This window comes from Dicentrarchus labrax, unplaced genomic scaffold (genome assembly GCF_905237075.1).
Source record: "Dicentrarchus labrax unplaced genomic scaffold, dlabrax2021, whole genome shotgun sequence".
Classification (NCBI taxonomy): domain Eukaryota; kingdom Metazoa; phylum Chordata; class Actinopteri; family Moronidae; genus Dicentrarchus; species Dicentrarchus labrax.
In genome coordinates, this window is record NW_026136715.1 from 27,440,551 (window position 1) to 27,467,171 (window position 26,621).

Here is a 26,621-nt window from a genome sequence, read left to right on the forward strand (position 1 = left end):
GGGCACGACTATACAACATTTCTAACATATTCATTAATACAAATGTAGGCTGCCAGAGACTGAAGGGGTGGGGGGGGGTCACAGAGGTACTGAAGAGAAGGCTGAGGTTAAAGTCCTACTCAACTCAAAAACATGTTTTGGTTGTTGTCCCTAAAGTGTGCTGTTTGAATGCTGTCTGTGCAGAGTTTGACTCTAGAAGGATGTTTTCACATTCATCTGCTGAAAGAGGAAAGTTTCTCTGTGCTCATTGATCATCTGATTTTACTCTTCTAAGCTTTGTGGTATTGCAATCCCAGTATGCAGTCTACCAAAAGCACTTTAGGCTTCAGATATTCTGTTATTAACTCCTACACTGACTCACCAGGTACACTGCTGAGATCTTGGAACACAGTGACATTGCCAAAATGAAAACAGATGGGGCAAGAAACACAAGCACACAGACAGGTTGGAAACAGACCCCCAGGTTAGCCAAACTTATTTGGAAAAGAAAATGAAGGAGAACAAAAACATCTAACGGAGTTTACAGGCCAACTTCCTGCTTCAACTTGGACCTACTGTACTTGCTGCAGTTGTGAGTGCACAGTTCCTGTGCAACAACAATTTGGATGTTCACACTTTTGATTTTGTCTTCAAATAAAGTGGTAGCTAACACTGCTCAACTGTTAGCTTCTGTACAACATGTCTGACTTGTGTTTGACCCATTCAGACCACCATGTTGCCGTGCTCCCAGTTCTCAGCAATTACTCAGGTGAGAACAAAGTTGTAATAGTAATGATTGCCCAAACTATGGTAATAAGACCCATACTATAATAAACTGTTTGATTTAAACTTAAAAGAAGAGTTGTAGTAGTAAAGTTCAGCTTAAGGTAACCTTTGTGAGTCATGAACATGTAAAGTATATGAGACGTGTTAAATTTGCGCTACTATCACATAATACTCCTGGTGAGGGGATAAAGTCTTCATCATCGACAACATGTAAACACCAGTTTGCCCAACTGCTGAGAGACTGTGCTGATGTTGGATGTGACAGGCTGCTGCTGTGCCGTTTGCTGCCCGTGGCATGATGAAATACTCACCATAAGCCTTTGGCAGGTCTGAGGGATGAGTCTGTGACAGCGCTTATGGACCAGCAGTTTGCAGTTGATACACTTGTAGCCCTGCCTGCCCAGCCCCCATATCCTTTCACTACAGTGGCCACAGTAGGCTTTCTGTAAGACACACACAGGACAGGATGTTGACAGGTTAGTCTTTAACTCACACACTGACTGACACATCACTGATTTTTCAATCAAGGGTTAATTAACAAGTATACAACGGCAAACTGTGATGGATGGGCAGTGGCAGGCTACAAGGGAACCCTTTCCAGATGAAGTCATACATCAGACTTCACTATGAGCGGTCCCTTGCGCAGCACAAATAGTCATTTGATCTAATGGTGATATACAGATATTGATAAGGGCAGCTTTAAATCAAGCAGGTTGTTAGTCCTATTGGCACATATTTTATCTGTATTCCGTGTATGTTTTTTGAAATGTGCAAACAAGGTGTCTGCAGACCCTAAATTAATAATTAATGAATACTGTAAAACCTCACTTAAAAGAAGGGTCCCAATTAGAGGCTGGTCCCCTTTGACAGATAAACACAGGTCTCAACAGGGTTTCCACTCTCAGGCAGGTTGAGTTCAGTGTAAACAAATAAAAGCCCTGGCTATTCATTGAAGTTTTACAGTATGAGTGTTTCTGAGTGATACTACTAAAATGGTTCATTACACAAGGGATTATATGACACAGATTAGAAAATATAAATGAAAAATCCTAGCAGTTGACAAAAAACCCAGTGGTAATGCCGCATTTTATGTGTGCATTATTTCCCAATAACTTCTTGAAAGTTTCCTGGAAAGAAGTACTGTACAGTATATAACGTGGTAATGATTATAGAATTGGGGTTTAGTCCTGTTAGTTGTGCTGAGTTGAACTGAGTTTGAGGGGAATTTCCTTGAAATAACTGCTCCACTTAAACCACTCATTCTTAAAGAGTGGTCATGTTTTAAATTAAAAGTGTTTCACAAATCTTATTTGGGAGTAACTTGTATGTAATGATTTCAAAATTAAGCCAGTTAGTAAGTACATTCAAATATAATTAATAAAATTCGGTGTTTGGCGGTGTTCACAACAAAATTTCAGCAATGTAGCTGGCCAATTGCAGTCATTTAATGACACTGCAACGCCACTGTTTTACAATTCACGCCAAAAATTATAAGCACGTTCTAACCACTGACTATCTCAGACAGCGTCAATTAAAAGAAAATCAAATGAAATGTCTGACACAACAGGTAAGATGCATTGCCTTGATGGGAGTGGTTCAACAGCAACAAGTGCTTCAGCTAGCATTGAGTCCTGGGAAGATGGTTTGCTGTCAAACAAAATCCCTCAAAGTGAAACTCGGCAAGAACGTGGAAAATCCAGCGCTAAAGTCAAACAAAAATACCACAGCGATCAATTTTGGATTTTTTTGGAGGACCCACAAACATATTGTGTTTTGTGCTATGAATAGTTGGCTAACGAGGCTATGAAACCCGCTAAGCTCAGGCGGCATTAAGAAACTAAACACAAGGAGTACATGGGGAAACTCTACTGGAGAGAAACACATGACGAAGGAGCCCTCACAGTTTTTTGCACCTGGGGAAAATGCGAAAGCTACAGAGGCTTTATAGAGGGTATGCCTGTTATATAGAAGGTATGCCAAAAACGGAAAACCTCATTCAATAGGTGAGAATTTAATCAAACCAGCTGCGAAGGTCATGGCTAACATATTGTTTGGGGGGAAAGCAAGCGATGAAATTAACCGTGTACCTCTGTCCAATGAAACAGTCCAGCAGCAAATAACATGTATGGCTGACAATGCTGAAGATCAGCTAATGACGTTTACGACCAAAAGCCGATTTCTCTCACTACAGTTGGAAGAGTCAACTGATATCAGGAACAATCTGTTGTGTTTTGTAAGGTACATTTTCGCTGGTGGAGTACATGATGATATTCTCTTTGGCCATTCCCTGCCGACCAACACCACAGGACAGGCAATTTTTGACTCAATAATTTTATAATGAAGAATAACCTCGACTGGACAAGATGTGGTGGCATTTGCACGGTGTGACTGCAATGACTGGAAAACAGAAGGGACTGGCAATTCGTGTGCGCGCAGTAGCACCATCCGCCACAGCAACACACTGTTGCATTCACAGAGAACAACTGGCTGTGAAAAAAATGCCCCTGTGCCTCAAAGGAGTACTCGATGAATCTGTTAAATTGGTAAATAAAATCAAAAGCAAATCACTGAACACTTTTTTAAGGTTCTGTTGAAGAAATGGGAAGCTAACACACCAAATGTCCTTTTCACTTTCATTTTTTAAAATTGGCATTCCTGGCTGATGTTTTTAGCACTCTCAACACTTTGAATTTAGCACTGCAAGGAAAAGCTGTCACTGTCTTCAATGTCCAGGACAAAATTAAAGCTGCACGTCTCAAGATTGAATTGTGGTGTACTCGTCTCGATCACCAGGAGTTTATTTGTTTTCCCATGTTGGCGGATTTTCTCCTCACTGCTGAAGAGGAGCTAGATGGCGACACAGTTGAAGCCTGCAAGGAACATTTGCAGGGCCTTCATTCACAGTTGGGAAAGGTATTTTCCAGAGCTAGAACCAGGCTTTAAGTGGATCAGAAATCCATTTGGGGACAAAATACACATTGACCAGGTCAGTTCCAAGCTCCCACTGAGACAGGTTGATAGCCTTGTGGACATCGCATCTGACGGGGCGCTTAAGACAACTTTTAGAAAGAAAGGTTTGACAGACTTTTGGGTCCACATCCGACCTGTGCACCCTAAATTGGCTGACTGTACTCTGAAACTGCTGATGCCATTTCCAATCATCTACAACTGTGAAGCTGGATTTTCCACACTTGTTGGTCTGAAAACAAAGCAGCGCAACCAGATCAATTTGAACCCCGACATGAGACTAAAACTCTCCAGTTTGGAGCCAGACATCGTTTCACTGATGTCTCAGCAGAAACAGCACCATTCTTCCCATTAAGATGACAATGAGTGAGTAATAGGCTATGCTATTTATAAAACTGTTGTAATATACTGTTGAAGTAGGCCTATATTGTTTTGGAGAATACTTGGGAGTTAGGTGGTCTGTGATTTGTTTTTGTTTTTTTGCTAAGTGGTCCTTGATCGGAAAAAGTTTGAGAAACACTGACTTAAACCAAAGTAAAAATGAATCCATCATTCCTTTTGTCATTGGAGACTTTACCAATCTCTATTTTACATTTAATTACTGCAATATTGAATGGTTCTTGTCAGGAAATGTAGTACTAGGAATTTACAGACCTGTAAAATAAAATTTACAAAATGCGGTGTTCGTTTCATATAATGGATTACTCAAGCCAATTGTACAAGCTACCCTGGACTGAAATCATATATTTTTATGTTCACATTATAATTCTATGACTTGTTGGTACTGCAGCTCTCACCATTAATATTATGTTGTATACAGACTATTATTATGTCTGTTGTAGGGCTCAGGCTCCTCCCTTCCCTCACATACATGTACTGTAAAGCTGAGACTAACTTAAGTCCATTCTCTGTTACATAACACAGTCTCCAGAGGGTTTGTTCTTTGATTAGTTCTTTCTTTGTGGTTATTTTCTAGCTTGTCTCTTACGTTGCTATATTAGTACCAAAGGATGTTATGTCTGCAGCTAACGGTCCCTGGACATCAATAAATCTGTCATCAAAAGTCTCACTGGAGACTAAAACATGTGATGCAGCTTCGGTGTATCGACAACATTCATTCACAGGGTGTGTACGCTGACAGTGTAAAGAACAAAGAGCCCCAGTCAGGGCTCTGTTGCCATGGAAATGCCTTAGCAAGACTTCAAAGACATCCTTCAGTCTGTCTAATCCAACTCTACATAGAGGTTAAGGTGTACGTTTATGAATTAATCACAAACTTTTGCCTTTTCCCTACACGGCACACACAACCTGAGAGTAATAAGCAGTGAGAGGTAAAAAGAAGTCTGAGAACGTTGTCACTGCATCGGGCTTCGGACAGGCTAGAAAACACCAGGGGGTGATATTGCATCATATCAGTTTAGCATGTTAGCATAATAATATTTGCAAATTAGCACTAAACACAAACACAGCAGAGGTTCATGGGAATGTCATTAGTTTTTAATGCATTGGTCAAACACCAAAATACTGGACAAACTGAAGGTTTAACATGCTAATGTTGCTAGAGAAAAAGACAGGGAATCACAAAAATCAGCAGGAGTAATCCTCTGGGGACCTTTCATATTCAGCATGTGCAATATTTCATGCTAATTCATCCAACAAAGTCAAAATGTTTCACTCCTGTAACAACAACCTATAAAGCAGACATCATGCTAGTGCTAGAGGGAAAGTCAGTGGATCACCAAAGTCTTTAGGCTTCATGCTCATCAGGGACAAATACTGATAGCTGTAAGGGCGGTAGTACCATTCCAACCTTGCTACACGTCGTCCAACAAAAACAACAAAAATGGTATATATATCTATATTTTACTTGTAATATGTATTCAGTAATGTTACAAATAAAACTGAATAATGTAAATTGATGACATGTAGGTTAAAAAACTAAACTTCACCAGCAATTATCTTCTGTTAACTACTCCACTAGCCATATTCTTAAGAATAACTTGACACTCGGGGTGTAACATCGATAATGATCAATATATTGGTATCAATGTTCAGCAATCCAATATATCAATACAAAGTGAAAACAATACAATTTACATCGACCATTTACATGGAAATAAAGACAAGGCACATACCATGTGCAAACAATGCCATTATGAGATAAAACAAATGGAATTCAGCAATACAATTTTCAAATAATATTCTAGTTGCTTTAATTAACTTGATAAAAATCTAACTGATTGTGTAAATTGCCATATATGATCTCATCAGTTATCTCATATCACAGGGAACCTGAACTGAATTAAATCGAAATCGAATCTTGGTAGACTCTGGGATATCAGCAAATATCATATCACTGTCCAAATAATCGATATAATATCTTTTTTTTTTTTTACCAAACTAATGATTTATGCCCTTACTAGACACTGATAATGATATTGTAGCTTCTACTAGATACTGTCTGTTGGTTGCTGTTATATGGCTAGATATAATTATACATGCACTGCTTTTAAAGAGGTTTAATTAGTTATTTTAATACAGCCAAGTTGTAGATTGTTGCATCAGCAAAAAGCTATCTTTACTTAAAATGCTGAACTCTTTGTTAAAACGACAGCTCTTATTTTCCCTGTTGGTGAGCTGAGATTTGAGAACCAGAGCACTGTTGAATCCAGGAAACACCATGGGTTCTGACTTACTGGGAGACACTTGACTTTCAGTCAGTACTTAGCAAATCTCTGCAGAGGCAGTCAACAGCCAAAGTTTTTGAATTAAAAAACAAATCTAATGTTTTACTAAAATGTTCTCAAGCAATACTTCTGTACCTTCAAATCCACCAAAATGGCTGTAAGAGACGGATCCTCTTTCCTTGCCAACACACACAGTAATTACCTCAGAACAATATAAAAAAATTATGAAAGAATTACAATATAATCTAATGAATATTTAAACTCCACTTAGGGAAACAAATCCTAGTTTCCACAGAAAAGAGGATATACTGAATAAGAAAACATCCTATCCAACAAGAAACAGTAACAGCAGAAGTACATTAAACTGATGCTCTGGCAGGCCTTGCGTCAGAGCAGCTGAGTATGTCAGTGACGTCCTTGACCTAGCTGGACATGTCCCCACTGCTCAGTGCTGCAAGAGCAATATAATCCCAGAATCCCAGTCTGCTCCACTCTGGGATTTCAGTAACTCCAGGATTTACAGTACCACACATTCAAGTCAAGAGTCTACTACATGACATGACGTGTGATGCAGAAATATCCCAGCCCAACCATTGCCAATGCAAAAAGACAGAAAGACCTCACCATATTTTAGGGACAAACTGAACTGTCCACCAGCCAGGATAAACAGGACTAACATAATCGGTCATTGTATTTCCGGGGAAACTGCCAAACGCTGCTGCACAGCAGCCACCAGACACCAGCACTGATGAGGAGTCATCCTTCTTCTAGCTGTGTTTATGGGGAAGAGCTGATTGTGGAGGTCCAGAGTCCTGCAGCTTGGGAATAAAGGGATGAGTAGACGAGAAAGGCTTTTATCGATTGACAGTCCTCCCTTCAGCCCAGCAGACAACATTACAGATCATATGAGTGCCTGGAAACTGACTGGCCTAATATGCTGAGAAATGATGTGCAGTCTGATTCACCTCTGACAAAGAAAACTCATCAGAGCAGACTGACCAATGACATCTGCGGCAATCTGTGCAGTGAGAGGATAGCAGGATACGACAAAATATCCCTCAGCATCAACCATATTTATTACCATCACAGCCCAATGCAGCATCCACAGAAAGACAGACAGCAGGGTGTAAAGGCTACAGGGCTTCACTACTCATCATAAAACTAGGTGAATAATGTGGCCCTATCAAATGCCCATGGTCAGCAAATAGAAGCCTGAGGGTCAAATCTGGCCCACCACCAGCCCCTGAAAATGAGATCTGAAATTTCCATTCACTGTGCTACATCCAATCTTTTAGACACTGGTCAGAAATGTACTGCATATATACAACATTAACATAAAAAAACTAATGCCAATGAGAATGACATGAATCTACTATTCCACTCACATGTGGAGAGCAAACAGATACTACACCTTCTTATGTGGCACCAAATCTGCCATTTCAGTTGAGCTATAATGCAGAAGTTATATTACTAATATTATTACTTATTAGTTGTTATTTATACGTTTTGTTGGCCAATCCGGAAGTTAGCATCGCCCTGGTTCCTTCAACAAAAAGCCAACCCATTGGATTGTGGATTTTTGGAGAAAATAAGCTCTGTGGTAAAATGGTAAAATGGTAAATGGTCCTGTACTTGTATAGCGCCTTTCTACTCTTCCCACCACTCAAAGCGCTTTTACACTACGTGCCACATTCACCCTTTCACACACATTCACTCAGCGAGGCACAGCATCAGGAGCAATTCAGGGTTCAGTATCTTGGTCAAGGACACTTCGACATGTGGCGGGAGGAGCCGGGGATCGAACTAACAACCTTCTGATTAGTGGACGACCCGCTCTGCCTCTGAGCCACACACCTGACACACATTTTGTTCATCAAGATAATCACAACGACAACTTTTAAATGCAATCAGCAGAAGTAAAGAGCTAACGTTATATAAAAAACTTATCGTAAAACTTTACAACGTAAATGTAAAGTTTGAGTTAGAATAGTGTGAGTATAAACACAATGGGGCTGTAAAGGCAGACTAGTTTCAAAAGGTTAAAAGATTTAGACGTATTTTATTTCATAAAACACAACGTCAAAATCTAACCAAAAACTAGGGATGTCCGGTAATGTCAGCCCTCCGATACTATTCACTAAAAAAATGTAATATCGGGAATTATCGGTATCGGGTTTTTATAACCGATGTTTGTTCTGTAGGCTTCAGCATTTCCGAGCCTGCATGAACGCAGCATGGGACGTTTACTGGCGCGCGCTAGATGACGTATAACAACAACAAATACACGCTAGACTGGTTGGTTGCTAACTGTGGCTAACAAGCAAACAATTTAAAGCTGAATGATTTTAATATTAACACAAAATAAATGCAATGCACCTCAAATATTTGACCCTGCTCTGAGCTGTTCCTTAACCAAACTAACAATTGGCTTAGAATTTACATTAGCACTCCTTCAGGTGCATAATACAATTAAACACATTAACAAAAGCTAGCGCTTAGCTAGCGATTAGCTTTAGCGCTCTTTTCAGTATTAATACAATGAAAGTTGAAGTTGTTCTCTTATTTTGCACAGACAGTGTTTACATTTGGAAAGACATGTTGCATTTATGTATGCATCCAGTGGGTAGGGTGGCCATTCGTCCAGCTTTAGGCCGGACAGTCCGGCTTTTAAAGGCCCTGTCCGGCTGCAGGTGCAGCCTTAAGCCGGACACTCATTTGTCCTCTTTTTGAGAAAATAACTAAAAAGGTCGCCTTTTGACACATTACCTCGTTAGTTTCATACTTATTGGCTAAAAATGTGTGTCAAAATAAGTCATTTCATTGGTCACATTTTCCTGTCCTGACCTATCAACACATGGCTAATTTTAAAATTCAAATGAGCCATGTGTTGATTCGCCAAGCATCACAACAGTTGCTACCACCAGGCTGTCAATCAAGCCCTCATCGACAGAGAACATAAGGTGAGCTAACATTGGTTGTTGGACTGAAATTCTGAAAATGCTCATACTCAGATGTAGATAGGTAAAGCCCTTTATCCCCAGATAAAAACACAGTTTCTGTATGATGTTTATTAGACCTATGTAATCTGAATTGGAAGAGCACGTTGTCATGAGCTGTATCTTGTATATTTATTATTAGCTATGTGGTATGTGTATGCACCTTTATGTAATCTGGTGGAAAAACATTAAAATTTTAAACCAGATCATACCAAACAAATATCTGCTTGCGTGTCCCCGTGTATGCAAAGTGTCCTCCTGTTTGATGTGAAGGAAATGGCCACCCTACCAGTGGGGCATCACATTGAAATTAGGCATAATGTTTTAATTCCACAATAGGAGATATGTTATGTTTGTTACCTAACAGTTTTGGTGTAAAAAGCCTGCATATATCGGTATCAGGTGATATCGGTATCGGAAATTGAGAGTTGGACAATATCGGAATATCGGATATCGGCAGAAAAGCCAATATCGAGCATCCCTACCAAAATCCCATTCAAAAAAACTACTGATACCCTGACCATGATACTGGTGTTTAGGAAAGGGATCATTAGATGAAAAGTTGCAAATAAGTTCCTCATTTATTTGCAATTTTTCTGTGCTAGACTTTCATCCCGCAAAATGTATTATTGCAAGTTAGACAGTGTGTCGGAGTGCTAATGTATTCCAAGAATCCCAGGGTTGAGGAGACTGGATTAGTTCCTGGATTTATATTCACATTTGCTAATAAGCACTAAATACAGCTGAAATCGATGGAAATAGAAAACTGTTGGACAGACTGTGACCTGATGTTGTGATATGAAAAGTCAGGATCACCAAAGCCATTAGGATTCTCCTTCTGGTAACAATGACTATAACAAATTTTGTCCCAATTCATTCAGTAATTGTCAAAATTAAATCCCTGAATCACCAAAGTCTTTAGAATTCTACATCCAAGGTTTGTACAAAATGTCCTTGGAATCCATCCAGTGTTTGTTGAAATATTTCAGTCTGGACCAAAGTGGAGGACCAACCAACATTACTGTCCAGCATCACTGGAGATTGTTTGTGCGCCTTAACCTCACTTCACCTCTCATTCTGATAACACATCTGGTAGAAATGATTCCCTCCTAGCTCTGAGCAGCCTGCTTGAACCAGCGTGATTGAACCATGAAAGGCTGGTGTCAGTCGTCCCACTAATAGAGCGCCTGTGAGGCAAACAGCTGTCAGGGATGACTGAATTCTGCTTCGTCACGTGGCAGACGGGAGCTAAAGAGACCCCATTATGTCTTATGAGAGGGATCCACAAAGCAGCTTTCTCCACTGCAACATCAGGGGGAGATGGAGCGGCATGCATGGAGAGGAGGGAGGAGAGAGATGGAGACCAACATATAGAGACTGAGAGGGAGGAGAGGGATGGAGTCAGAGAAAGGAGGAGAAACCTGACCTACTTCTCCTTGGCTTATTTATATGCTGAGGACAACATAGTGAACCAACCAGAAGCCTGGAAGCTGGCATAGCAACAACAGTCAGAAAAACCCTAGTCTGAAAATCAATACAATACAAACACTTACTGCTAGGTAGTGAATTTATAAGAAGAAAAAATAAAATCAGAAAAATCTACAACCCTGCCTCCTAAAATGTAATAATAATCATTTTCATTCATATTGGACAAATCTGCCAAAAGTCCACTGTCAACATTTTGTTATATTTAACTTTCCTACAATCTCTGAAATCTGTCCACTAAAGCACAATTACTAACCACTTTTTTGAGCTCATATTATAATAAAAAACACTAAAAGTAACACTGAAACTAATAAAAACTAAACTAAAACTGAACATTTTAAACAATAAAAACTAAACTGAAATGAGAAAATCCAATCTGGAAACTAAACTGAAACTAAACTGAACTGAAAAAAAACCTACTGTTGGAGCTGCTGATAAAGATGAAGAGGTAGTTCCAGATTTCCTAGACATCATTGTAAAAGTAACATAGGAAATAAAGGGAGAAGTAGATGTGAAGTGTACATTTCTTAGGACAGCTTACATTTAAATGCACGCATACTATAGGGAGACGCCACCGCAGTAATGGTGACTTCTTTACTTCCGGTACTTCCCTGGATTTGTGTATACCTTCTGTGCAAACGGCACACATCCTGAATTGGGAAAAGAGAGTGTAACAAAGGCAGTAATGAAGTTTCCCCCAGAATATTTGATATGTGGTAAATCAAATTAGTGGTACATATAGTATGTAGCTTGTAGGAGACAGGATTGAAAATGATCAGTTACATTGGAGTCTCTACCTCTACAAAGCAGCAGTCCAGTCATTATGATGAGTGGTTTTGGATCATAGTTCTCTATGGCCCAGCCTTTATGATTACTGGTTTAGCTGAAAGTACTAATGTACAACTATATGTCTATATGCCTTTTATTGAATATGCCAGGCTCCTCAGTGCATCAGTTGTGCTATAATGACCTCGAAGAGTAGATGTTTGAGAAAAGTGCTGTGTCAGCAAGATGCCACTGCACTAAGCTTATCTACTGTCTGCCAAGACATTAAGACTATAGCAATCATGGGAGATATCTCATCCTAAAAGGAAAGAAAATAGTAACAGTGACAATAAATGTTTATCTTACAACGTGCCCCATGTATCATACATCTCTACTGTACTGACAAATATGTCATCTGTTCTGGTAAATAAAGGGATCTGACTTGCGTGTATTTGCTGCTCAAACGTTAGACCTTTACACACAAACGACAAAAAAATATTCAAGGACAATATGATGTGATCTGACTAAAGCAAACACGATTCACTTAAGGCCACAACGTACAGGAAAACACTGGTTCTAGCAGCAGTAGGACCTGATCTTCTTTCGCCCCATTCATAGAAACGCATTAGGTACTTAAGGCCTGATTGAAACAGCATTAGTGGCCATTGTGCATTACAGAATAAGAACACTTTAAACGCTCAAGTCCTGTTTCAGACAAGCAGGGTGAGTAGCTAGAGCTCTTTAGCATCTTGGCAGGGAAATGATGAAAGCACACATGTGCATCCAGGTACTTGACACACTGTGCGTGTGTGTCGCATGGACCAGAGAGCTGAGATAAGACAACTACTAAACAAGCCATAACTGGGACACACTGAATTATGCATCAATATCCAGATAGCTTAGCTGGAGCAGTGACTTGATTACCTGTCATATATCATTTATCTGCAGTATGTGACATGCTGTACTGTAAACTCCACACATAAAGACACTCTGCACAGGTTTAGAAGCATACACTACAAGTGTGGGTAAGGTAAAGATTATGGTTATGAGTACTTCATTAAATTAAAGTAACTGACTGTTTTCTGACCTGGAAATGATCATCATGAGCCAGTTTCTGACTGGAACAGATGCAAACATAGTGCTGAGGTATTTGATGAACCACAGGGCATCTAAAGGCACTTAAAAATGTGTTCAATTTAACAGTATAAGTGTTTTATTTTCTTAAATTACATGTCACATGTCCAACCCTACCGACAGAAAATGACATTCATATTTGACCATTTTGCTAAATCTAGGATTACAACATTTTTGAATTTCTGTGCTATCTGCACATGGCAACTACAGTATGGTCACTGTTAGGGAAAGATTGTGGTTATGAAAAATAACTTAGTTAAGGTATCTTCTGGGTTAGGCAACTAAAACACTTGGTTATGGTTAGGGAGAAACCTAAGCCTAACCTCACATCTCAAAAATCAACAACATCTTCTGACCAAACTCTACCTTATCATAAAGCAAAACGCTAATATCCTTTTTAAAACTTCCTGTGTCTCCCAGTGACACCAAGATTGTCATAATTCTAGTATACCCCAGCAAAGACGGCTCAATGAACTGCACTGTTCAGGCATTACTGCATTTACTCCCCCATCTAGAGTGTCTGCTAGTGAGGTTTGAAGAAACTCACCCTGTTAAAGCGCTTGGCCTGGAAGAGGTGTCCGTTGACTCGGTAGAGTTTCCTCCATCTTCTGGCCCCGCGGCGATAGATCGATTCTAGGAGAGAGAGGAAACAGTTGTAGAGAAGGAGCATGGTGAGCAACTAATGGGGAGGGGGATGGAGGTCTGCTAACTAGAGGGGAGAAAGATGGAAAGGAGAGGAAGAGATGGAGTGATAGAAAAGAGTGAAGCTGAGGTACAGGTCCTGAGGAGCTTCCCTCGTGTGAAGTCTGAGTTCAAGTGAGGGGAAGACAACCATCGGGTTTCTCTATGATACGCATGCCCCCCACACACACACACACACACACACACACACACACACACACACACACACACACACACACACACACACACACACACACACACACTGCCTCCCTCACTCTCCACTCCCTCCCTCACCAGTCTACTCACTTCTTTCACCCTCTCCTTTCATCTTCCTCTCTCCCTGCTTCTTCCTCCATCCCTCCTTTTCTTTTACTCCTGGTGATGAATGGACTTATTAGTGCTCCATAATGCCTAGTATTCAGATGAGACCATGAAGGTGTAACTATTTATAATAGGATCATGTCGTCAGCTATTAATACACTTCAGGGCGTAAACATTTGGCTAGCAGTGTGCTGAAACCGGGAGTGTCTGTCCTCATATCAAAATGATCAGAAAAGAATCTACACTCGAAAAAAAAAGCCAAAAGGTTGGCTGGGATTCATCAATATTTTGACCTGCTGAAAGAGACCTATCAAGGGTCCAGGTTCTTTTATTTCTCATTCTGCACAATGAAATGTAAGTTGTAGTCCCTTCATGCTACACATGAAAATTAATTTATGGTGGAGTGCGCAGGATGTCTCACAGCCTGAGGAAAGAAGCTGCACTGTATCTGGTGGTACGGCAGCAGATACTTCTGTATCTCTTGCCAGACAGCAGCATATGGCGTATGTAGACAGCTCATTCTAAGGTAACAAAAACACAATGAGTCCTATATCAATGTGAATGAAAACATACCTATGAATATTATTTTCCATTTGACAATATATCCTACACACAGGATCCTTATGTTTACTTAAGAAATGTCAGACACATTATTCATCTTTATCAGGGATGTAATTGTAATTCAATATGGCAATAGTTTTATTTCATAATACTTTAGATTTAGATGATGATGATAATAATAAGAATAAAACCTGACAGTTTCGACTGACAGTCAAACATGTTGATCCCCAAAACTGTGAATGGGTGAAAAGCGCTAAATGAAAACCAGAGCTGTTTGCTCAGGTCAGCCAATGCATTCTTTGTAAAGGGGTTGTTTGGTTTTGCCAAAGTAAAGGTGTACACACTCCATACTGCACTTCACTGCACTGTCAACATTTCTCCACTGATCACTTTATTGCCAGGGTCGAAAAATACTAGAACAACATTTGTGGAACAAATTCTCTGCTTGTTTTTAGAGTCAGCAGCCACACAAAGGGTGAATGTGGTTCTGTTTGTGTTGGTGCTCTGTATAATCTGGTGTTTTCTTTGGATGTAATGTAGGTTTTAAGAAATGCCCAATCAGGGTGACCACAAGTTTACAAAGGCCTTTGGCTAAGGTTTGAATCCTGAATTACAAGCAGATTCTCAGCAGTGAGGATCAGAGGAAGCACAGTCTGCACAGTCTAGGAATTCTAATTTGTTGTTATTCATCTCCTCCTTCGAGAAAACTAATGTTTTCAACCACTGAGCTGATATGATCGGATAAGTGGCTTGTATATTCTCACCACATACATGTACTCCATTTATGATTCATGAGGGATATGGTGAATCTATGTAGAAGCCAAGATTTTGCAGGTCTTATGTTGCATTTTTAACATTTGAGCTACCAAATGTGACAGTCACAAAATTTAAGGACAACATGTTATGTCATTTTAAAGCTAATTAATGCATTATTTAGCAATATTTCTGTCGGCATAATCTAATGTTTACTCAAATCACATTTTTAATGTCTGAATTCTATATCATCAAATGAGTACAGCTAAACAGCCAGTGATATTTAACTAGAAGTTCAACCAAACATCCAGCGCCCATCACAAAGGGTATAATGAGCACAATTACAATTTGCATAACCATCCTGCTGTTGTTCATATTGCTTAGTCATGGTCCAATCCTATCCTAGTGTGCAGATGAGATCAGCATATGAAATGATCACTCAGCAAGTGAGTAATAAGTGATTACTATGGGGAGTTATTATAGGCAACCTTATATTTCTATTAGCAGCAGGAAATTCTGATTTCAGGGCATTCCATTAGACCAAGCTTAAAAAAGAAAACGTTTTAATTTGATGCGTTATCACACAGCAAGCAGTTGTGGACATTAAAGTTGAGTAAGTCGTTACGACAACCACAGTTAGACACATCAATGGATTTGTCGACGTGTGACCAATTGGACATGGTGCAACCATTGTCCACCACTAATATGATGCCTATGATAAGGCTTGATAAGAAATTTACTATCGAACTGTGTTTTCTTCAGAGGAAGCTCTTAAACTGAACAGATTAACATGAGACATTTGTCCACAGACAATAATAGCTAGTTGAATTATTGTTATTATTTTGTCTCAAAGCTTAGCTGTCCCGTTTTCTCAGGGCTGTTATATTGGAAACCTGCAAGTAACTTACAAATAATGGTCAGAACCACTGACAGTATATCATCTGTGGACAGAGCTTCCAGGTCTGTGTAATGAAGACAATATGCAATGACCAGCAGAGGGCAGCTCCATGGGCTGCATAAAGAAGCTGATAGTATTGAGCCTTATGGAAAAATGAGCTGACTTCTCACTTGATTTATGAGCTCAGTAAACAGTTTCCTAATGAGTTTATGGTCTCAATCTCTAGTTTCAGTCTTCTTCCATACAGCATGATGTTCATTTAGTAAATGATGGTCCCATTTAGAGTAAAATAGACCATAAAGCAGGGTATGCTTTAGGGCGTGGCGACCTTGTGATTGACAGGTCATTCTCAGTGAGTTCATCCAGCTCGAATATGAATCAAGATTCTGTTACTGCATTGACTATTTCTCATGTCAAATCTTTTTAGAAACGTTTTAGTGTAATGTTTATCTAGAATACGAGAATGTGTATGACCAGGTCAGCTAACATTGTTTCCTGCACTGCTACGTCACCACTGCTCTCTCCAAAAAGCCATCTTGTGATGCCCATGATGCCAAACTCTGGGCTTCAACGCTGTACTCTGATATCACAATAGGTTAACAACAATGCAGAGATGGAGATATCATATTTGTCCAAAGATTTCCAAAAATGCTATCACAATGAGACTCAATAGCCTCTGTCATTAGACTCTCTCTGCCTGGTAAATGCCCACATGTTTCAAACTCCATGCACCAAGTCAAGCTGAGATAACTGATGACACCATCATCTCTGATTTTACAGTTCCTTTACAGGCTGAAAAGTATGCAGAAGTGACACGTACAGAAGTGCCCCTTTAAAGGGCATAGCAACACTTTATGCAATAATTATCAGCCAGTTTGCATATGTTGTCTTTTGCTGTTTGCACAGCAACACAAAATCACCTGCAACAACAGCATGAAGTGAACTGGTTGGCTGAACCACATCAGGCGTTGCCCTCCTGACACTAATTATTCACTAGCTGCTCTCTCAGTGCCTCCCCATGTCTGTACGGGTTTTCCAGTCTGGTTGGTTGCTCCAGTGATGGGTGCGGCTGCAATATCCTCCTCCATTCATTTTTTGCCTCTGTTGCTATGGTAGCCCACAGCCCACCATATACCAGCTATTATTAGTTAGCTATGAGGATGTCAGGATGTCATTGTCTGCAAATAAAAGTGAATTTTAACAACAAATCACCCCCCCTCTCCTTTTCCAGTAAATGATTCTACCATTGTGCAGAATCAGGTCCAACATTCTGTAGACCAATGGGTACAGAGCTGCGTTTAAATTTTCATGCCCTGGGGTAAACTCTTGTTCCAGATGGTTTAAACAAGGCGGACTCACTTAGTCTAATGTTAAAGCTCAGAATCTGTTCTTTGTCTATCACAATGCTTGGCTTTGTCTACAATGTGCAATACTGACTATATAGAGCTTTTTTGGCAATACTGATTAGCAGATTGAGTTCTGTCCCAGCCAAAATATAAGTTGTGCTCATCTCTGCATGCAAACAAGCTTTCAGAGAGAGGGATATAGGTACCAAACACAGGGTGCATGAGGTACTGACTGAGGATTAAAGGGTGACACTTAGCAAAACTCAGCATTGCCATAGAGGCCTCTGCTGTATTGAATGTACAATCCTTTTTTGCATTGTGATGAATGTTTTTTGTGATTCTAGTATCTCTCTCTCTTTCTGAGTTGAGCAGAAGAGATCAGAGTGGAAGCGAGCAGATGGGAGCCCCTGCTCTTTGGGGTCTCGTCTGTGAATCCCCTCTAATCCTGTTAACCCAAGGCCTCTAAAGGAAAGCGCCGCCTGCCTTGGAGAATCACTGTGGTGTGTTTCCATAGTTACCCAGTATTTTTTCCCCTGTGCCCGCACTGCACTAGTGGGTGAGTGAGTGAGTTGGGGGCGGGGGGAGGAAGGTGAACCTACACATCATGTTACACTCTTCAGTGCCCATGTCAGATGCTAAATACAGTGTATGTGAATAAATAATTAATTGCAACAGATGTTTTTACAAAGTGGTAAATTGCAGCACTTAGCTCGGTGTCTTTAATTAGAGTGTTGATGAATAGATGAGTGGTTACACAGAATAAGTTTAAATACATTGGTAAATGTTTTCCTCTTAAATGTGCATTCGGCTGTCAAACAGACTCAGTCTGAGTTCAAATGGTGAATATTCCAATAATTCCAATTTTTCCAGCTTTCCATTACTTCCAACACTGCTGCCACAACCCGCTTCTGCAGATTCATTCTCCGCAACATCAGGAGGATACGTCTATTCCTCATCAAGAAGGCAGCGCAGGTTCTGGTCCAGGTTCTTGTCATCTCATGCCCGGCTGGTGTTCCTACATATGCCATCTGACCCCTACAGCTCATCCAGAATGCAGCCCGGCTGGGCTTTAACCTACTAACTAACCTAAGTTCTTCGACACTACACCGCTCCTCCACACTCTGCACTGGCTGCTCCAATCCGATATAAGACACTGGTACTTCACATCTGCCTACCGTGCTGTGATTGGCTCAGGCAGACTGAAAACTCACCATGACATGACATTTATTGCTACTCTTTTGGACTGCTGCTGTTCAGTTGGTGGAGCATTGTCTTGCTACCAGTGCTGCTGTCTGAGCAGACTGGATTTTGGAAAAGGTCTAATTAATCTCAGGACGATGAGCTACAGCTACAGACACCGTTGGTCGCCTTCCATGGAGATGAAACATGTTGAACTGCTACAGTAGCCTAGAATGGACAAACTGAACACTGGCTCTTGATATGGCTGTTCACTTTTTTGGCGCATTTCACGACCACCATAGCTTCTCCTGAGCGCTTGGAAGACGAGGGTGAAGCAAAGTAGTTGCAATATGCAACTATACCATTAGAAGCCACTAAATCCTACACACTGGTTCTAAATTTGGATCTCTAAAAGAAAACAGTGAAAAACAGAAAATGGCTCAATTTTTATCAATTGTTAAAATCTGCATGTCAAACATGCTCTATACTGGTCACTAGGGGTGTAACGATTCACCAAATCTGATATCTGATATTACATTAAGCGGATACGGCAGAAATCTTACATTACGGAGCGTCAGTGAACGCACCACTGCAGATGTCACTCACTAACGTTAGTTTAGGTTTGGACCCACATGCGGCGCACTTTTTTTTTCAATTTTTTTAATTAAATTTTATTTGTATAGCGCCAATTCATAACAGAAGTTATCTCAGGACACTTTTCAAATAGAGCAGGTCTAGACCGAACTCTTTAAAACATTAATTACAGAGACCCAACAGTACCACCATGAGCAAGACCTTGGCGACAAGGGCAAGGAAAAACTGCCTGTTAAAAGGCAGAAACTTAGGACAGATCCTTCGGCTCTAGGTGGGTGGTCGTCTGTCTCGACCAGTTGGGGTGAGAGAGAGAGAGAGAGAGAGAGAGAGAGACAGACAGACAGACAGACAGACAGACAGACAGTCTGAAAACTGAATCACGGGTGAGTTTATGAAACGGACTGCTGATGGAGAAAGTCAGCAGAGACACACACAGGGAGAGAGAGACAGAAAGAGGCAGAGCAAGCGGGCGTGTTTGCCGTGAGTGACCAGAGGTCCAGGCTAGGTGTGTGTGCTGTGTGTGAGTATGGGGAGAAGAGAAAGGGAGCAGATTAAAGTAGTAAATAAACACTAAAATAAGGTGGAAAATGACCTAGAATAACCTACTGTCAATACAAATACGATATAGGCGTACACCGCTACCACCCCACTGTCTTAACGAGAGCTCAACAGTCCAGGGAGCGAGTGTGTTGCAGTTCTGTCTCTCGGATCTGCGACACGAGACCGTGGACTTTTGTGTCGCAATTTCGGTCTTGGTTTCAGAATCGTTACAGCCCTACTGGTCACATTGAGTCTTTTATCTTGAATAAAAGTGCATTCATAACCCTAACCTAGCAACAGTTGAAAGTAAAGCATTCAGAATGATGATTGACTGATTGAATTTCTGCATCTTCTAGTCTTTTATGTGAAGCCTGAGCTAAAGCAGGCTTCACATTTACTACAAAGAACTCTTGCTACAAAGAACAAAACAAGTTTTAAATAACAACAACAGCCTGACTTGGCTGATGGCCGCAGGTATACCAGGAGCACATCTTTAGATGAGGTCGCCATGTGTCTGTGAAGTGTAAAATTCACACACCGAATTAGATTAAAGTGAGGAAGAGTGTTGCCGTAGGGATGTGGCAGATTCATATAGAGCCAAACGATGCAGGAAATAGAAATATGAGCACCAGTGAACCAAGGATGATTTCATGATGACCGGTAATTTCTATTCAAAGTCAGTTCCTGCTGTCCCGCTGTGACTTGTCATGATATTGTAAATATTGTCACGACACTGACCCAAAAATAGGTCAATGTCAACCACAACTAAAGATAAATTCACCTGTGGGATTTCCCAGCCTCATCCATTCTTTCATGTTTCACCCATAATAATCAGATTATAAATCCCAGCACAGACAATGACACCCTATTTAATCCCCTCTGGTTATAGCAGATGTTATTGCTTATTGCATCCAATTAAAAAAAAATGTCTGGATCGGGAGGGGGTTGGATCAGTTCTTGTTTATATCTTGCTAGGACAATCCTCGCTGCCTGAAGGTGACGCCAAACCAGAAACACAGCTGCCTCAGACATGTGCATGCAACACACCACTTGCACTTGACTAGCAGACCTTCAAAGAGCTGACCTATTACAAAATCCCCCTCTGGAGAACGATGAGTGTTGCATTGCCCCATTTTCCTGCAGAGGTGCCAGGATGAGAGTAAGAAAGACGCAGACTGAAGGAAAAAAGCAGACAAGTCAAACAGTTTCTCAGATCGTGAATCAAAGGACAATACTACACCTCCAGATGCAAAGGCCAATGCGCAGAGTCCTGCCATTTTGTCAGTGGAAGGTGGAAAGAAGAGTAGACGGCCTGCTGGTGTTACACTGTAGCTGATGTGGAGAGTCGTTTTGTAGGAGAACAGGGTGGTACTACCAAATCTCTCCAGGACAGGACATTTATGAGGGCTTGACTCATTTCCAGACATTGTTCCTCTCACTGGCAGGAAAGTAGTAGCACAAGTTGCTACCAACAACACCCGCCCCTCCCTCAAATTCCCTACAAAAAAAATAAAAAATGCACAAGGCCCACAGGGCCTCAAGACTGGGGATACAATGTACTGTATGTTTTCACAGAGTTTGGGAGGAATCAGCAGCACTCAGCAGAGTGCGACTGCATGTATTCATCAATGAAGGAACTACCCATGTTCCTATGAGTGTATAAGAAACTTTTGCAAATGCCAAGTGATCTTCGGACTCACTGTTCCTGCTGCCAATAGTTAAGGGACGTTATATACAGTGAAGCAGAGAAGGTTATTATAGGCTTCCACTTCTGAGTCTGAGAGGGATCAATGAAACAGCCCTGAGGCTTCTTTAGACACAATTAGACCTCTGTGATAGGGCATGCTCAATAGTGGGACAGTTAACTCTGTTGGTTTGACTTTTAATTAAGGAAATTACAAAAGACAACCAAGTGAAAAGTTTGCATAGCAGAAATTTGATCCGGATTTAGGACTCATGTAAAGCCTTGTAAAGACTATAGGGGTTTTCTGGGTTAGAGTTAGAATAGGAGATAGATATGTGGGTTCTTCTGCACTGCCGAGTCGGTGTCACCTGCTGATGAGTTAGCCGTTCTAGGTGACAATACGGCAAAAGATTCATCCCCGTGTTACCCCAGCATCCATAACAGACCACTGAGAGCTGCGATGTAGATGAGAACACAAACTGTTACAAGCTTGGCAACCCATGGAACTATTTCTGTCCCTACAGTGGGCACTAATACACGTACAATTCGTTCTCATTGTATTTGTGTACTAGTGCATTTCACATTCCCCCTGACAGCATGATGCTTCTCCTCCCAGAAGTCATTTGGCAATAGATACTATAAACACACAATGTATTTTATATTTCAATATTAGATCATTCTGTTTACTGTTGAAAGTGAACTAACAAAGACCAGAGGATAACAAAATAAACCACTGACTGTTTTATGCTTTTTTTCACATATATATGATATATATTTACATATAAACAGTATATCTATATATGAAAAAAAAACATAAAACAGTCTGAAAGTAGAAAGGAGTGTGGGTAATGTGAGTGTGGGCTTTGAGGTTGGCGTGTGGGGTAAGGTGTCAGTGGTTTATTTAATGGCCAGCCAGAAAAGTGTTAACATTATGATTTCACAGTGAAGCTGACTTTTGACTTTTTGGACAGAAAATGGTATCACTTCATTTAGTTTTCTTCACAGAAAGAAATGCTGAGATGTATGCCAACAATACATTTATTAAAGAAAGTGTCCTTACGCCCCTTAAGAATCAGGAAGGCCTTGTCACCCCCTGTGGGGGTCAGGACACCCAGGTTGGGAACCACTGCTCTACTGTTTATTTATTATTTATAATAAATATAATTATAGCATAATAATTGCACCCTACATAATATCTAACTTTGTAGTTTAACTGTTTATAAGCAAGTATTAAAGCAACATCTCCCTTAACATACTGTATGTTTGGGTACTTTAAACACTGCCTTAAACAACAAGAACATTCAGACACCTATATAAAATCAAACCTCAGTGTTTACATAGTACGGATTTCTTAATATTGTCACTGCCCTCCTGGCTCTCTTTGAATACTGCTGTTTACTAAGCAGTTCTCTTTTGCCACAGCCCACACTCTTTAAATACCTATAGAGGCAGAACATTGTTCTGTTGGTCTGGGTTCTTTGTGGTGCTGTAAAGAGCTCGTGTTGAACCTGGTTTTTAGGTGCAAGCAGGAAGGCAGGACTTTTTCTGAAGTAGACTTCGAGCACGGTGTGACCTGCACATGAAATATTTAGGTGCATACAGCAAAGAGAATCTAGGGCATAGTTTTTGGGTGATTACACTTTGCAAACACAGGCAGTTATGGAAGCTGTATTAAAAGTTAATAACAATACTTAAAGGATTCTCCATCATTTGAATGCCAACTAACAAGCGGTACACAAATGGAAATCCTAACCGAAGCATATCCAATTTAACTCCATCTGTTGTGTGTGCGTGTATGTGTGTTCTGACAGGCCTGTGTTAGGGTCACTGATTGATCATGTCCTAAATTACCTTGCGTTTTAGTTTAACAGCCTGGTGCTGGCCGAATGCTACAGGCAGAAAGCAGCTATTTCCATTTCAGCTCATCTTCTCTGAACACACACACACACACACACACACACACACACACACACACACACACACACACACACACACACACACACACACACACACACACACACAATAAAAGCTGTGCATTGATTTGGGAAAGCCGGTCTCATCAGAGTGGTTATATAATCAGCTGGATCATCTATGGAACAGCTGCAGTTATCAAAGAAACCATGCTCCCTCTCATGTCTGGATGTTTCCACATTTTTTGCTACAAATGTTTACTCAGGAAACATTCTCTCGGGAATTCAATCAGACCACTAACAATTTCAAGGATATTGTGACCTGTCACAACTTTTAAACTTTGAAAGAGAATCTAAGCATTGCCACTACATGACATATTAAGAACATTGTTAACGTAGGTAGTTTCTGAGAAACGTGACAAAGCCCCCGTGCTTTTCCAGTTTCAGAAAGAAAGACCGAAGAGAGCACATCGAGGTCATCCAATAAAACCCGGGAAAAGGAAGACCTACCAATCATCCATGTCCATGCCAGATTGAGATGAGAGAGGAGAAAATTGTGCGATGACTATGCAAGGTCAGTCTTTTTTTGGTTGTTCATTTATCTGGCTGAATGTGGTGATGTAATACCTCTTTTGTCTGTCCATCTCATATCAGACTGACAACTGGATTGGTTACTGTGATTGAAAATCAACCTGATATAAAGACTAGAAATACTCAGGGTCCAAGAAAGAAATGATTGTGTTTAATGCTACCAGAACAGTGGAATCACAGCCCTCAGTTTACAGAACTGATACAATATCACAAAACAATAACACTATACAACATCTTTCAATATTTTCTTACACCCCCTAGTAAGTCATTTTGGTATTTCTACTTAAACTTACTAAAAGGAGTTTTTAACTGTTTATGAAACAATTTAATACTGATGCCTCTATATGATCTACATTCTTTTGTTGATTTTGGCACACGCTGCTATGTATTTTCATAATTTTCATTTTGAAAGAGCAACAGCCAATGGTGTAACTTCATCACTTAGTAGGTCAGGGACTTCTCTGTTTATAGGGATGGCCCCGCTTTGCTGCAATCTAGACAAAAAACTGTAGGTACACTATCAAGTGTTAAATCATTTAAATAACTCATTAGCAGTAATAAACAATATGTAGAGTGTATGTCCTAGTCAAGTGCTGCTTTAGACTGCTGGAAATGGATAACAAAAGCCACACCATCCTTAAATCAACATACAGAGGCAGATATACTGAGTCTAACATTGTTACTAGTCACTTCCCCAAGGAGACAGATAGACTGGGGGTTTTAAATAGGTTACATAGATCCCAATCCGCAGCTCCCATGGTACTGGGAAAAACCAAGAGGCACAAGTTGTCAGGGCTGACAGTGTGCAGCTGACAGAGGAGAGCCTCACATGCTCCCAGCAAGGAAAAACAGGGGATATTCAATTTAGATGCAGCAGATGATGCGAGGATGAAAGACACACTCTGTTTAACAGTTACTGTGGAGTCTAACCGACCTTGTGGAAAATGGATCTAGTTCATGCTGTGTTTGCGTTTAAGCCATAGGATGCATGCAACAAAACAGCAAATTCCATGTATTTCTGCTTAATTAGTATTAAAAAGGAGAAACACATTGCATTAAAGTAACCCATCTCCTCCACTGGGTGAATACCAATGATGTCATCGCTGGGTAAAGGGCAAACCGGCCCACCTCAACTCAGTTCATGCTACCTTTCTAGTGAGCCTGACATGCTCTGTGGCTGACTGTCCCTGACGCTGTCTGAATCCCAGTGACGGAATCATCCGCGCTGACCCCAGATCCCCCTACCTTTGACTCGAAGGTAGAAGAGCAGTGTGAGCAGCATCCCTCCTGCTGAACGTTACCGCTCCCTTGCCGTCACACCTCGGATCTCATGGTGGTCTCCTGCGCCTCCTCCGCTACTACTCTCCTCATCCTGCCTTCCTCCTCCTCCTCTTGCTCTCGCCGAACAGCCTCGCTCGTGTCTCTGTGTCGCTCTCTCTTCCCTCCCCTCCCGCCTTATTTGCTTTCACTCCCCTCCAGGCTGTTTCTCTTCATCTTCCTTTGACATTCAACACACACCTCAAGTTGTATTCATCAGATGAGCTGTATATGTAAACATGCACAAATTCTTCCTGTGTTTGAGCATTAAATGTTCCTCGCTGAGCAGGGATCGTACCCCATGATTGAGGCTTTTCACAGTGCATTTGCAATTGCACCATTTTGCACACAAGATGGCAGAATAAGCTCTGAATCCAACAGCAACATCCTCTGCACACAACAAATTTGAACCTATATTTAAACCTTGTGGACTATTTTTAGTGGCTGTGCTGTGCCTATTGGAGCATCCTAGATGACAGGTACACTTTCCCAGAGACCCATCCCTGGATGTATTTATAGCACTCTTTTCATGGGAATACTGAGAGCTCTGCTACTGTGCAACACCTGCAGACAGTATATGGCAGTTCATTTTATGCTGTCCTATATAAAGCAGAGGTACTGTATTGTATATATTGGATTTAATTTGGGTTTCAGGATACAGAATTATTTTTTAAGAATTGTTTGTCTGTGTATGTGTAGTGGACACACATAATAACTTAGGCTAGGTTGGACCAACACTGATTATGGGATTAAGTCTTAAAAAAGTTTAAAGGACCAGGATTTAGTGGCATCTAGCAGTGTATCTGCACATCGCAACTCCCTCACTCCACCCTCCACTTGCAAATGCAAAGGAGAACTACAGTGGCCGCGGATGGCGTGAAAATGCAAACTAGAGCCAGTTTTCGGTTTGTCCCTTCTGGGCTACTGTTTAACATGGCGGACTCCGTATGAAATGCTCATTCTAAGGTAACACAAACAACAGATTCCTATTTTCATATAATTATACATTGATGAAAACATACTTATGAATATTATATTCCATTTCCGACAACAGATGCTCCTAAATGTTACACACTGGACCTTTAAATGAAGGTTTACCTATAACACCTGTTGTGACCTGTTCACAACTTTACCTTGTTTACTACTTAAACCTGGATCCACCAAATGACTTACTTTTGAGTCTAAACTATTGACTACCTGATTGCTGAAATCCTGTATCTGATGTGCATTTTGCTTTTTGTGTTTTTACATCTATGTACTTTCATTCTAATTATCCTACTGATTCTCAAATTAACTTTAAAACATTTTGATGAATTTATTCATCATACAGGTGTCCTGATTGGCCAGCAGTTTAAGATGAACATAGCATGATATAACTGTGGTATCCATTATTTGATTTTATCGCACCAACCTTCTCCCTAACCTAATGTTTCCTGTATCTACAGTC

At 40.6% G+C, this 26,621-nt stretch overlaps 2 protein-coding genes across 7 annotated transcripts in view; one reads left to right on the forward strand and one right to left on the reverse strand.

The window, feature by feature from the left end:
- prkcz (protein kinase C, zeta) overlaps positions 1 to 26,621 on the reverse strand; it is a 130,416-nt gene that overhangs the window by 53,627 nt on the left and 50,168 nt on the right. For 3 of the 6 annotated variants that reach the window (XM_051426380.1, XM_051426384.1, XM_051426383.1), the window contains one exon: positions 13,347 to 13,432. In XM_051426380.1, the coding sequence (XP_051282340.1) occupies positions 13,347 to 13,432 (86 nt within the window). Of the gene's footprint in view, positions 1 to 1,076; positions 1,209 to 13,346; positions 13,433 to 20,912; positions 21,020 to 25,102; positions 25,250 to 26,621 lie in introns of those variants that run through there. The other 3 variants (XM_051426382.1, XM_051426381.1, XM_051426379.1) reach the window with 3 other exon arrangements.
- Positions 1 to 26,621, forward strand: part of LOC127378006 (tumor necrosis factor receptor superfamily member 14-like) — a 229,190-nt gene that overhangs the window by 29,311 nt on the left and 173,258 nt on the right. The window lies entirely within an intron of this gene.